Genomic DNA, 13,447 nt, shown 5'->3' with positions numbered 1-13,447 from the left:
TTAATTATCTAATATATAAAATTCTCATGTCGCGGTGTTTGTAGTTAAACTCCTTCGAAACGGCTTGAGAATCGGTCTCATGAAATTTTGAGTGCATTTTGAGTAGGTCTGAGAATCGGACAACATCTATTTTTCATCCTCTTAAATGTTAAGGGTGGTCCACGCCATATATTATTTTAAATTTGTTTCATTATTAATATTAATATTTATATTAATTTTCACCCATCTACGATCAACAGTTACTTTTGTATTGCGATTTTAATATCGGCAATACAACGTTTGCTGGGTCAGCTAGTCTAATAATATATACTAATATAAATATAATAATTAGTTAAGCTTAGATCTATGACAGCTGTGAAAAAGTCGAAAAAGAAATTGAAAAGTTAACCTCTATTTTGAGCAATTGACGCACACTAACACAAAGTGTCATTACATATAGACGTATACAGCTTGTCACGCACACTAAACTAATATTCTTGGCCTGATTTTATCGGTTGTCTAACAACAAGAAACTCTATCTAGACGTATAAGTTATCTAAGATTCTTTCTTATTATCTAAGACTCTTAACTTTTGTTTTTTTTTTTATGATAATAAGGAAGGAGACGAGCAAGACGTTCAGCTGATAGTACTTGATACGCCCTGTCCATTACAAATGCAGTGTCGCTCAGGATTCTTGAAAGACCAAAAAATTCTGAGCGGCACTACAATTGCGCTCGTCACCTTGAGACATAAGATGTTGTCTCATTTGCCCAGTAATTTCACTAACTACGGCGCGCTTCAGACCGAAACTCAGTAATGTTTACACATTACTGCTTCACGGCAGAAATAGGAGCCGTTGTGGTACCCATAATCTAGCCGGCATCCTGTGCAAAGGAGCCTCCCACGGGTAAACTGGTTTGACATTGTTATCAAGTACGAACACCTACTAAGTAGGCATACATTTAAAACAATACATAACGTGTTAAGAAAAGGTATTTGAACTTTCAGCAACCACTTGAACATTGTTTGATGTAGATATAATATTATATAACTAATGTTGTTCTGAAGTATATAGATAATATTGACTATATAAGTATTTTTAGTATTCAAACAAAACAAGTCTTTAAACTATATTATATTTACAATACTATGACTACATAAAGTTAAAAATATCATTACGTGGAAGAGTACCAAGAATACTGGCAGCATTTCCACGTTGGATAGCAAGGCTGATGCGCTGACCGAAATAGCTGCCAGCGCTTGGGTTTCCAGTAGCCTTATTGAGGCTCAAAGATAGTACTTTGAACATTCTCCGCGCTTCTCGGCCCCACGGGCCAAGTGTCTCGACACCAAACGGCACAAAAGTGTATGACTCACTGAGACCAACATATTTGCGACACTTGCTGTCTTCGGCAGTCCAAGCAGCAGCCCCAGCACCAACTGACGTAACTTGGACCTGAGAAGGAGCCAGAGTGTCGACGCAAGTCGCGTCCCACACCAGCTCCCTTCCCCGTGCCCAAACCACCAGCGGCATTCCATCAGGACCACTTGCCGTCGTGGCGGGTAATACCATTGACTATCTTAATATATATAAATTACGTGACACGCTGTTTGTCCGCGATGGACTCCTAAACCAATGAACGGATTTTAATGGGGATTACTTCATGGAGTGCAGTTTAGTCCACAGTTTACAGTTCCACTGTGAAACAATTTCATTATAACTACTGGGAGCATCTTTTACGAAATAATTCTTGATGTTTTTAAATATTTTTGGCAAATTCCTATAAAACAGTATTTTTTTTTATTATCTACAGAATAACATCTGTCGGGTCAGCTAGTATATTATATATAATAGAATATTATCACAATACAAAGATACAGATTATTTGTATACAAGCGACAACCTTGTTCGCGCACATTTCAATCAACTTTAATGAAACAAACGCATTAGTGAAACCGCTTTTAAACCGGTTGAGCCGATTCTGAGATTAGCGTGCAAACAAACGGACAAAAATTGTTAACTCATTTTGGCCTCTGTCACAAATATGTTAACAATATTTGTGAGTTTTTATAAAATACTAGCTGACCCAGCAAACGTTGTATTGCCGATATTAAAATCGCGATACAAAAGTAACTGTTGATCGTAGATGGGTGAAAATTTGAAGTTGTATGTATTTTTAATGCTGACTCATAATCAAACAAATTTAAAAAAAAAAACAAAAAAACTAAACGTGTGGACCACCCTTAACATTTAGGGGGCTGAAAAATAGTTATAGATGTTGTCCGATTCTCAGACCTACCCAATATGCACTCAAAATTTCATGAGAATCGGTCAAGCCGTTTCGGAGGAGTTCAATGTTTAACACCATGACACGAGAATTTTATATATTAGATATTTGGAAGTACTTTTTAAACAATATTATATCAAAGTATGTAATATTTTATTTGTATATTGCTCAATATGAAACAACGAATAAGAATGCTAATTATCTATTAATAATTAAACAAATTTAATGATTTGATTTTCAACATTTCACTCCATTAAGTTTTCACCCATAATTACAACTATTCTCACATAATTATTATCATATAAATAAAACTTGTACTTCAGCCATTTAATGAATAATTTAATTTACAAGTGGGAGGCTCCAGGCTAGATTATGGGTACTACAACGGCGCCTATTTCTGCCATTATTGTGTTTCGGTCTGAAGGGCGCCGTAGCTAGTAAAATTACTATGCAAATGAGATTAACATCTTATGTCTCAAGGTGACGAGCGCTTATTATAGTGCCGCCTAAGAATATATAATTGTACAAGTGCTGCTCAGAATTTTTGAGGTTTTTCAAGAATCCTAAGGGTTACTACAATGTAATCCCTTACATTTTAACATTCAAATTCACATTAGCTGACTGATGTCAAACTCCCGCAGCCATTAACTATCAGCGCGTTGGGAACTGTTAGTTACATATCGATAAGCCCTTCGGCCCTTACTAGTGGCAGGCTCCTTTGCACAGGAAGCCGGCTAGATTATGGGTACACAACGGCGCCTATTTCTGCCGTGAAGTAATACTTATAGCATTACTGTGTTTCGGTCTGAAGGGCGCCGTAGCTAGTTAAATTACTGGGATGAGACTTAACATCTTATGTCTCAAGGTGGCGAGCGCAATTGTAGTGCCACTCAGAATTTTTGGGTTTTTCAAGAATCCTGAGCGGCACTGCATTGTAATGGGTAGGGTGTATCAATCACCATCAGCTGAACGTCCTGCTCGTCTCGTCCCTTATCGTCGTAATTTCAAATTCCTGTCAGATGTCAAAGGGTAATGGCAAAGAGATTTAATTAGAGAGTTCATTGAACGCGCAATGGTTTTTCATGAAAAAAATTTTGTTTGTTATAATAATAATAATATTGAGACACTTTTTACACAAATTATCTTGCCCCAAGTTAAGCATATATAGCCTGTGTTATGGGTTACAAGACAATGATATATTAATTACAATAAACTTACTTAAACATACATAAATTTATATAAACATACATAAATACATTTAAACATCCATGACTCGGTAACAAACAACCATATTCATCATATAAATGCTTGCACCTAACGGGATTCGAACCCTGGACCTCTAGCTCAGTAGGCAGGGTCATTAACCACTGGGCTATAGGGGTCGTCAGTAACTCAGACCTCCCAGAGATCATTGCATTTTTTAAAGTGAAACTTAAATTATCTTTCCAAAAAAAAATATTTATATGATGTATCGTACCTGGAGGCTAAATAGCGGATACCTCACCGAGTATGAAAGACATTAAGGTCAATTATGTCTCAAAACTGAATTCTTAAGAAGTCTTTTTCATGTCAGTTAAATTTTTCTTAAGTTTATTCAGAGACCATGTTTCAACACTTAAAACGATTACCTAGATTGTATTTATTACTAAGACTCCGCTATCCGTCCTTATGTCTGTCAGGTTTTGTAATATTTGATATAATATAGATGTTTTGAATCATTGAGAGCAAAATTTAAAGACATAAATATTTTGACTTGATTTGAAAGGCAACTCAATATATTCTTGATAATGTAATGTATGTTCATAGGCACCATAGGTGAATTTGATAGAAACAGTCATAACCATAACGTTAACACCAGGAACAAACATAAACTTATAATGCCTACTACTCGGCTAAGTCGAGTTAGTAAGTCTTTTGCGGGGCGATCTATATGCTTTTATAACAAGATACCAGATAATGCTCAAAACAAAATATGTATTACGAAATTCAAATGAATTGTTAAGAAACATTTGTGTGGTAAAGGTTACTATAACATAAATGACTTTCTTAATGATACCATAGAGTGGGAATACCCTCAGGCTATCTAATTATAAATGTTTATTGTACAATATTACATTGTAATCCATATTTTATATTAAAAAAAAAACCCCGCTGAGTTTCTTGCGCCCATTCTTCTCAGGCTGAGTCTCTTTTGAATGGGTGGTAGATTTTGACGTTCAATAAGTGATTTTGAATCCTATTTTGAATAAAAATATTTGAATTTGAATTTGAATTATAAAATAAAACACAATCCACTTTAAAAGATTTACCCCCTTATTCATAATAGTCTTCTTCTATTGACCTGAAGTCAGAATGAGAAAAAACGGCTGCTGTTTTAAGTTAGCGGACCATTGTAAGCAATTTTACGGAGCCTAGTATTTTTTTTTATGGAATAGGAGGACAAACGAGCGTACGGGTCACCTGGTGTTAAGTGATCACCGCCGCCCACACTCTCCTGCAACACCAGAGGAATCACAAGAGCGTTGCCGACCTTTAAGGAAGGTTATAGTAGATTGCGAATTGCGAAAACTATTGCTGATAACGAGAAGTGGAGAAAAATAAACATACCTTTATTAAGTTTCACTTCGTAAAATGATGTAATTATAAGAAAGATAATAAGTAAGGATAAAAATGTATTGTACTTGTCGAGGTTACATGCTATGTAATATAATATTACGTTGTAAACATTTTTAACTCAACTGGTTATTGTGAAGCCTGGTTACTGACTTCGTGGTCTGCCGTCTGGCATTCCTTTCCATTTCGTGTGCATGTCCGGTTTTACAATAATTATACCTTTCTTCTTATATTGAACCCATAATGATGCAATTTTGTGAAGATATTTCTTGCAGTAATTGTATACACTTATTCTTATAAAAAAAAGGATTGTGTGGTTTTATGAAACCACGGTAAAAGTGAAACTTTTTTGTACATTATAGACATTTAACTAAAAAGTTTTGGAATAATATTCCATTAAGGGTATAAAAAAAGCTTTAACAATCTTAATTTTATACTTGGAAAATTGAAATGAAATGAGTTATAGTCTATATACTACACGGTCAGCTGCTGCGAACTATAGACGCCGCCCGACCGTCAAGCGACATGCAACACACAGACGAAAAAAGTTTGAGACGATGTTATAAAAGTTTCACGTTAAAAAATGCAGTGATCTCTGGGAGGTCTGAGTTACTGACGACCCCTATAGCCCAGTGGTTAATGACCCTGCCTACTGAGCTAGAGGTCCAGGGTTCGAATCCCGTTAGGTGCAAGCATTTATATGATGAATATGAATGTTTGTTTCTGAGTCATGGATGTTTATAAGTCCTTATATCTGTTTAACTAAGTAAATTGTATTCAGTATATCGTTGTCTTGTACCCATAGTATAGGCTATGCCTAGTTTGGGGCAAGATAATTTGTGTAATAGTGTCAATATTTATTTATTTACTCTTGATTACCAAAATAGAGTCTTAATCTTGATTTTGCTTTACTTGCTAGCGACAATGAAAACAATGTAAAATTGCATGCCTACAAAGTATATGTCAGAAGTGAAACTTGTTTGGGCGCTTGAGGATAAATTTTTTTACGGATGAAACGCAATAAGGTCACACGGAAATGTGGAATTTTAGTCCAAAAGGAGGGAGAGAGCGATTAAGACCGATTGAGAGAGAGTGAAAAGGGCGAACATAGCATGAAGCACAAAGTGATGGATGGAGAGTAGCAGAGAGCGAGAGAGAGAGGGATATCGAGAATAAATACTAATGATAATAATAATATTCAATTCTGTTGATCACGATGCCGATAGCAGTGGTAACATTTTTTTTAGATTTTTGTAGCGTGTATTGATAGTTGATACCTATTACATTGCGCGAGTAGCGTTATTATTAACTTAAAGCACTTGTGTCCAAAGCCGTTAATAAATTTAAAAAAAGTGTTATTATACTAGCTGGGCTGGGACTGGCCCAGTTTGAGAGCGGTTGAGAACTCGATAAGTGGCAAGCTGTGAGATTTCCGTATTGCTTTTTAACAAGACTAGGACTACAGCAAACTACAGTCAACAATATGCCGAATATAGAAAAGGTACCTAATCAAAAAATTAACTGCAAAAATGAAACGCATGACTAATACTCTCAAATAACCTGATTAACCTGATCCCTGCCGACGAATTCCACCTACGCACGACACGCCACAAGTTAGGATATCATCCCCACCATCTAGATCTGTGGCGTTCCTCCACAGTGCAGTGTTCAAGAAGCTTTCTTCCACGTACTACAAAGCTGTGGAATGAGCTTCCTTGTGCGGTGTTTCCGGGACGATACGACATGGGAACCTTCAAAAAAAGCGCGTACACCTTCCTTAAAGGCCGGCAACGAACTTGTGATTCCTCTGGTGTTGCAAGAGAATGAGGGCTGCGGTGATCACTTAACACCAGGTGACCCAGGTACGCCCGTTTGTCCTCCTATTCCATAAAAAAAAACTTATATATAAAATTCTCGTGTCCCGGTGTTTGTTACCAAACTCCTCCAAGGCTTAACCGATGTGTATGAAATTTTGTGTGCACATCGGGTAGGTCTGAGAATCAGCCAACATCTATTTTTCATCGCCTAATTTTATATTGCTTTTTTTTTATTAATTTATATGGCAATACATCGTTTGCTGGGTCAGCTAGTATAATATATAATCCCTTAAAAATTAAAATGCCGCAAATATGTGTGTACCACAGATTAACAAGTATAATTTATTAATCTAAGGTGTCTACTTAAAAAAAGGTAAATAAAAATTAAAAAAAAAATTACATAATTATATATTTTGGAATTGGTGACACGTCAAACATAATTATGGAATTTCATCCCCCATTTCTTCAACCTTAGGTAATATAAGATAACATTTCCTTTGTCTTTTTTGAAGCTGATAAAAAAGAATAAATTCTAGTTTGTTGCCTTTTCTTATGCAAGTTTTATAAAATATAAATTCCGGATCGATACATTAATGATTGAGATGAAATGTTAAAAAAACATATAACTATACATAAGAGAAACATCTCCTCTCTGGCGTCGACTGAAAGCCCTTTTTGCAACCCTACGAATTATTTGTTTTTAATGGTATTGTCGAATTCAATTTTCTAATTGAGTAAAAGCTAACATGCTTGAATTATCTATATAGTTGTTCGTATGTTTGCAGTGTCCTTTTGAGCTTCAGAAGTCTCTGTCAGCTGGATTCGAGAGCTGGTGGGTCGTGGAGACGGCACGGCGCTCCACCCTGAGGGTCTACAAGCACGCTGCTGATGATTACATCAGCGTACGGAATACCACGTAAGTTAATCTACTACTGACACTGTTAATGTCACCTGTCATAGGAGATTTTTATGGGAATAAATAACGTAGAGACAATCTGTTGGTTGATAGCACTAAAACCATTTAAAGAGATTAAACCGACAATAGAAACTATTATTATGAAGTCCGCGTCGTACAAATTTGAGGGGATATGGGCGTGGCGTGCATGACGCAATCAAAATTGACCAATCACATCGCTTCCAGCCAAAACTGATTGCTCAGCAGTGTGTCACTGCACTGTATATTATACAACTAAGATAAACTCTCATGATACAGTAAGCAGAAACTTATATGATTTGGTACCATTATATACTATAACATAATATTATGTTTTAATATTTATATTAATTAAGTAAACTAACTGAATTGTACTCACTGGTGGTAATGTTACAGTTATTAGTTTGTTCGCTTTTTACAACACAAAACGGAACAAATCCGCATTTGTTTCGTTTATCGTCTCGTATTGCACTTTTTTTATGAAAATAAGGGACGAGACGAGCAGGACGTTCAGCTAATGGTAATTGATACGCCCTGCCGGCATGCGGCCTGCATTACAATGCTGTGCCGCTCAGGATTCTAGCAAAACCGCAAAAATTCTGAGTCACCTTGAGACGTAGGATGTTAAGTCTCATTTGCCCAGTAATTTCACTAGCTACGGCGCCCGTCAGACCGAAACACAGTAATGCTTGCACATTACTGCTGTACGGTTTACTACATACGAGTGAAAGAGAAAGGACATCCTTTGGGGACTTTCGTTCGCACTTGTTCTCTGAATGTGGACAAGACTCATAGTAATAGATACTTTTGAATGAATTAAAACGTGTCAAAAACTAAATTTATTTTATCAGCAATTATTTATTTTACCGTCTCGTTTCGCAAACTTTAACGGATGGCAGACCAAAGTTTTAATATTAAAAAAATATTTGAAACTCTACTTAGTTTTTTTTATCTGTTTTGTTTAATGATAGTATAATTACAGTGGGCTGATATGTCAGCTGAGGCCGAATCTGGGAGAGTTTGGAGTATACACCCTCAACGTGAGTGGCGGCGGGTGCGACGTACGCACAGACAAGGAGCCAGTCGACATTTATATGCGTAAGTTGTATAATAATTTCCACAGAATAGGTAAAAGACATTAGAATGGCGCGTAATTTGTATGGGAACCACTGTCGCCACTTGATGCCATACTAGACGCCCTAGACACGCCCTAGTCAAATAAACACAAGCATTCGCACACATACGTAACTACTATCGCAGCCCTATAATTGGTCAACACATAGATAATTGGCACACACACGCCTACTTTTGACATCTCACGCCTATGTTTTTTTAGTTAAACTGTCATACCGATAATATTATACTTCATGGATGGGTACATGAGTAAAGTGATATGCCACACATAAAGAACAAGCCGACTTTCAAAAATCGGTTTTGACATTTAAATCGAATATATTCAAATCATGTAAATAGTAATAGATAAGCATTGGTTATTTATTCAAAAAATATAAGCCATGTCACAACGTTAGGAGATCAAGCCGTTCAAAGAGCACTTGATCCCCGACATCTTGAGCAGCTCTGCGTGCAGCGTTCAAATGGTTTGAGCTGATAATGGGGTGCGCCAGACCAGAAATGACAGCAGTACACCTTATTTGCCCCGACCTGCGCTTTGTAGATTGCCGTGTTCTATTTATTATTCCGATCCAAACTCGAGTCTTTTGGGGGTAACCTCTCTGTATACCAAGAACTGGAGCTTAACAATGACTGCCCTGATTTTGGAAAGCAGCAATAGGCCTGTTGTTAGCCGGATCCGAACTGTCTCTTTTATTTTTTGATCGGATAGACAAGGGCTGAATTCCATGATTCCGGGACAACAACACATCTCTACCATTTACGGCTAGTAAAATTCATAATACCTTATTAAAAATGCCAGTGTTAAGGTTACTACAGATGACTGGAGAAGGTAAAGTCGACGAACACAATAAATATAAATTAGAACACTAGGAACGAGATATCCTCTTCGACAGAGAGAGCACCATAAGCGCCCATTCACTATTTTTTTACGACCAACATGGATTGACTAAATAGTCCTACTGATCGGAAATTATGCACGAGGCGGAATTGTTATAAAAGTATTAATATTTTATTGTTATTTCAATATATAAGAAATTGTTTGAAATTAAAAATCAATACATTAAAAAATTAGCAACTATCGATTGCAAGTTCTATGAGAATAATAATCGAATAGATTTATCGATTAAACTCTACCCCCATACCTAGTGAATTGTCAAAAGTATCAAACTATATATGTCATACCATAGTGGTTGACAAATGAAAATATACAGGGTGGACCAAAAGTCCGTTTATAATTCGAATGATGATTAAAAAAAAACTTATTACAGTAGATCAAAATTGTTTATTGTTTTCGATAGTAAACAAAAGGGGAATTCATTTTTTATAAATAACATCATCCATTTGCAATCCTTCATTCTGGCATTGCTGCAATCTAGAGCGGAAATTTTCGATAACAGCTTTACATGTTTCTGTTGAGATGTTTTAGATTTCTGTGCGAATACGATCCTTTAATTTGTCAAGAGTTACTGGGTTGGTTGGCTGGAATGCAGGGGTTTTTGATCACCATGACATAGTGTCACTCTAATAACGACAATTTTGTCTATTAACATGCCCATTTAGGTGGAAGTGTGCCTTGTTGAGAAAAAAATGTTTGTGAAACTGGTGAATCGCTCTACCATTTCGTTCGCAAACTGCAACCTAGTGGCATGGTCCTGAGGCCTTAATTCCTGCACCATTTGGATTTTATAGGAATGTAGACTTAAATCTTTCTTGAGAATGCGGTTTAATACATCATTATCTTGGCACGTTAAGGACAGCAGACCGCTTTCGAGTTGAAAGTCCAGGTTGGTCACGAACAGACGATTTTACTCGCTCCACGTTTTCGGGGTCCCTCGACGTTCTAGGCCGGCCAGATCGAGGTTAATCCATTGTTGAACCCGTCTTCTCAAACTTGAGCACCTATTTTTTAATTAACACACCTGATGGAGCTTGATTTTTGTGTCGTATCTTGTAATGATTGCAAAACTTTCGTTGAGCTAAGGTCGCAGAATCGTTGTTTCGATAGTACTCGCGTACACAAAACGCACGTTGACTACCGCTGAACGACGCCATGGTACTAAATTCCCGTTGGCCGCTCTTGCAATGCGTAACCCCTCCACCCCCCTCCGCCGCCGCTGCTAGACGCGGCAACCGATTCAAAAGTAAACGGACTTTTGGTCCACCCTGTATTTGTCGATAATATACATCGATGTATTGGAACGAAGTTCCTTATAGGACGATGCGGAGGGGTACCCTAACCGAGAAAAACCATCCGGAACGTAACTCTCTTCATGTACGTCAAAGCGTCGCTACGCGACAATATCTTATATAAATAATTGACAAGTAATAATTATTGATATTTGACACATTTCTGACAAATTACATTGATTATTTATTTTATTTATTTAGAGCATTGGTAACAAGGCCAAATCAAAACAAAAAACAATAAAGGAATATTTAAATCATATTTAAATAGGTTTATAACTGCAAGATTACATTGATATAAAAGCAAAACATAATGACGTTTACAGTACCTTTCTGATGTTATTGAAGATAAACTTCTTTTTATTGATGTAGGCGCTACTTTGCGGAAATCCATAATTATTCAAATGATTTGAGTTTTCTTTAGTGTTAATTCCGCCAATATTTATTCGCGCGCGCACAACGACATCTAAAAATAAAAGAATTCAGAAATTTTCTGACGTTTGCGACATTAATTACTTTTAATGGTTTCTTCGTCCACTATTAGTACAGGCAAAGGGTTCAAGGCAATACAGCCGTATTCGTTAATATTCACGATTTTTACAATATAGTTCTTTCTACAAACGTAGACTATCACGACGAATAAATAATTTTAAGGATTTGTTTTGTTACGCCAAAGAAGAATAACTTCTTGCGTGAATACATAAGTATACACATACTTTTTTTTGTTAGACAGTGGAATTTAGTGGAAACTGCCCATTTTTTACTAGAAAATCAGTATATAATGTTTGTTAATAACATAAGGATACTTTACATAGCAGGTAACATTATAAATACATTTAAAAAAAGTTAAACGTAGTTTTATGTCAATGTATTGTATAATATTTGTTGTGTATTGTACAAGCAGACAAAAAAAACTACCAGCGGTGAACGCATTAAATGGTTTAAGTATGATTGTTTAATCATAGTGACGGCGCGGCTATTAAGCCCACGTTACCCTTTCAGCCTTTTTTACCTATTCCGTGTATGTACAAATGTATACACATACTAAGTATCGACAATGCTTAGTAACAAACCCATCGCTACGCATGGATTCAAACTTTGATATATTTAATAATTACAAATATCTCTTGTATTTGAAGGTTTTTGGAGTTTCCGATGGAAAGAAACTTCCTTCTCGGGCTACACTCCACACGCCAGGCTTCTTTTTCGACGCGTTATCATAGTGCAAGAAGGCAAAATTCATCATTTTCGCGGAGTTTCATACTTTATCACAATAGGAGCGCGACTGTCAGCCGGTTAAGCTAATTACGTTGAAATATGTTCCGTCGCTCATATACGCGGCGCGCCTGCCCCGCCCACTAGGCCATTCTAATCTCTTTAAACTGTTCTGTGATAATTTCTATATATTTGTCGAGTAATTGTATATGTCTATATTCTACTATTATCTTGTCCTGACTGATTCATCAACATATTGTATTTTTAAGACCCAAAAACGCTCGAACCAAAAGCCAACGAATTCCATCTTCACACGACACGTCTTAAATGAATGAATAATGGTTGTTAATTTACATCATTGTTATTTTCAAAAGATAAACCAAAAAAAGTGGTCGCTAACGAATAAACTCGAGTGATTCTCGAAACTCGCACCAAGTAAAATCAAAAAGGTTTTTTTTTTTTAAAAAGGACATTAATAAAAATTGTAGTTATATAAATGATTTGAGTTTTCTTTAGTGTTAATTCCGCCAATATTTGTCTTTAAACAATTCGACACGTGTTTCGCCTCTACACGAGGCATCCTCAGGACGCTCTTTTATACCATCGTCCCATGAAATGACGCGCTGTGATTGGTCGGCTGTTGTGACGTATTACACCCGGAAGAGATACGTAACAAAGGTGATGGGACTAAATTTCTTTGTTCATTCAACAATGTAAACATGTTTTTTTTTTAAATAAAACACAAATAAAATAATTTAAAGACAAATATTGGCGGACAAATATTAAAGAAAACTCAAATCATTTGTATAATTATGGATTTCCGCATATTTATTGTAAATTGCATAAAGTGAAAAATAAAAACATTACATCATAACATACTATTCTCTCATATTTGACACGTTTTCAATTTGATATGTTTGTATCTATGTAACGGAATCTATGATGTGATTTAAGTAAGGACCGATGACTATACAATACTTACTTCTATTAACTTGGTATGTATGTAAGTAATTTTTGTCCCCAAAACGTGTGACTACACTTTACAATTTTGCACAGTTATCACTGATTGTTTTTTTTAATGAAAATAAAGTACGAGACGAGCAGGACGTTCAGCTGATGGTAATTGATACGCCCTGCCCATTACAATGCAGTACCGCTCAAGAATTCTAAGTGGCACTACAAGTGCGCTCGTCACCTTGAGATATAAGATGTCATGTCTTATTTGCCCTGTAATTTCACTAGCTACGGCGCTCTTCAGACCATAACAGTTAACACATAATGC

General features: G+C 36.2%; 3 protein-coding genes across 5 annotated transcripts in view; 1 reads left to right on the top strand and 2 right to left on the bottom strand.

The window, feature by feature from the left end:
- The window catches only part of LOC126976968 (lipase member H-like), a 44,740-nt gene extending 33,417 nt beyond the window's left edge, over positions 1-11,323 (bottom strand). Inside the window, exon 1 of the mRNA XM_050825601.1 lies at positions 11,280-11,323. The gene's annotated coding sequence lies outside the window, so the exon portion shown is untranslated. The remainder of the gene's footprint in view (positions 1-11,279) is intronic.
- LOC126976967 (protein FAM50 homolog) overlaps positions 1-13,447 on the bottom strand; it is a 278,663-nt gene that overhangs the window by 211,846 nt on the left and 53,370 nt on the right. The window lies entirely within an intron of this gene.
- Positions 1-13,447, top strand: part of LOC126976959 (heparan-alpha-glucosaminide N-acetyltransferase) — a 54,283-nt gene that overhangs the window by 3,090 nt on the left and 37,746 nt on the right. For all 3 annotated transcript variants that reach the window (XR_007732055.1, XM_050825573.1, XM_050825574.1), the window contains exons 2-3: positions 7,484-7,614; positions 8,615-8,730. Coding sequence is in view for 2 of the 3 variants with exons in the window: in XM_050825573.1 (XP_050681530.1) it covers positions 7,484-7,614; positions 8,615-8,730 (247 nt within the window). In the remaining variant the exon portion in view is untranslated. The remainder of the gene's footprint in view (positions 1-7,483; positions 7,615-8,614; positions 8,731-13,447) is intronic.

This window comes from Leptidea sinapis, chromosome 43 (assembly GCF_905404315.1).
Source record: "Leptidea sinapis chromosome 43, ilLepSina1.1, whole genome shotgun sequence".
NCBI classification, from domain to species: domain Eukaryota; kingdom Metazoa; phylum Arthropoda; class Insecta; order Lepidoptera; family Pieridae; genus Leptidea; species Leptidea sinapis.
This window is presented reverse-complemented; position numbering and strand designations above follow the sequence as displayed.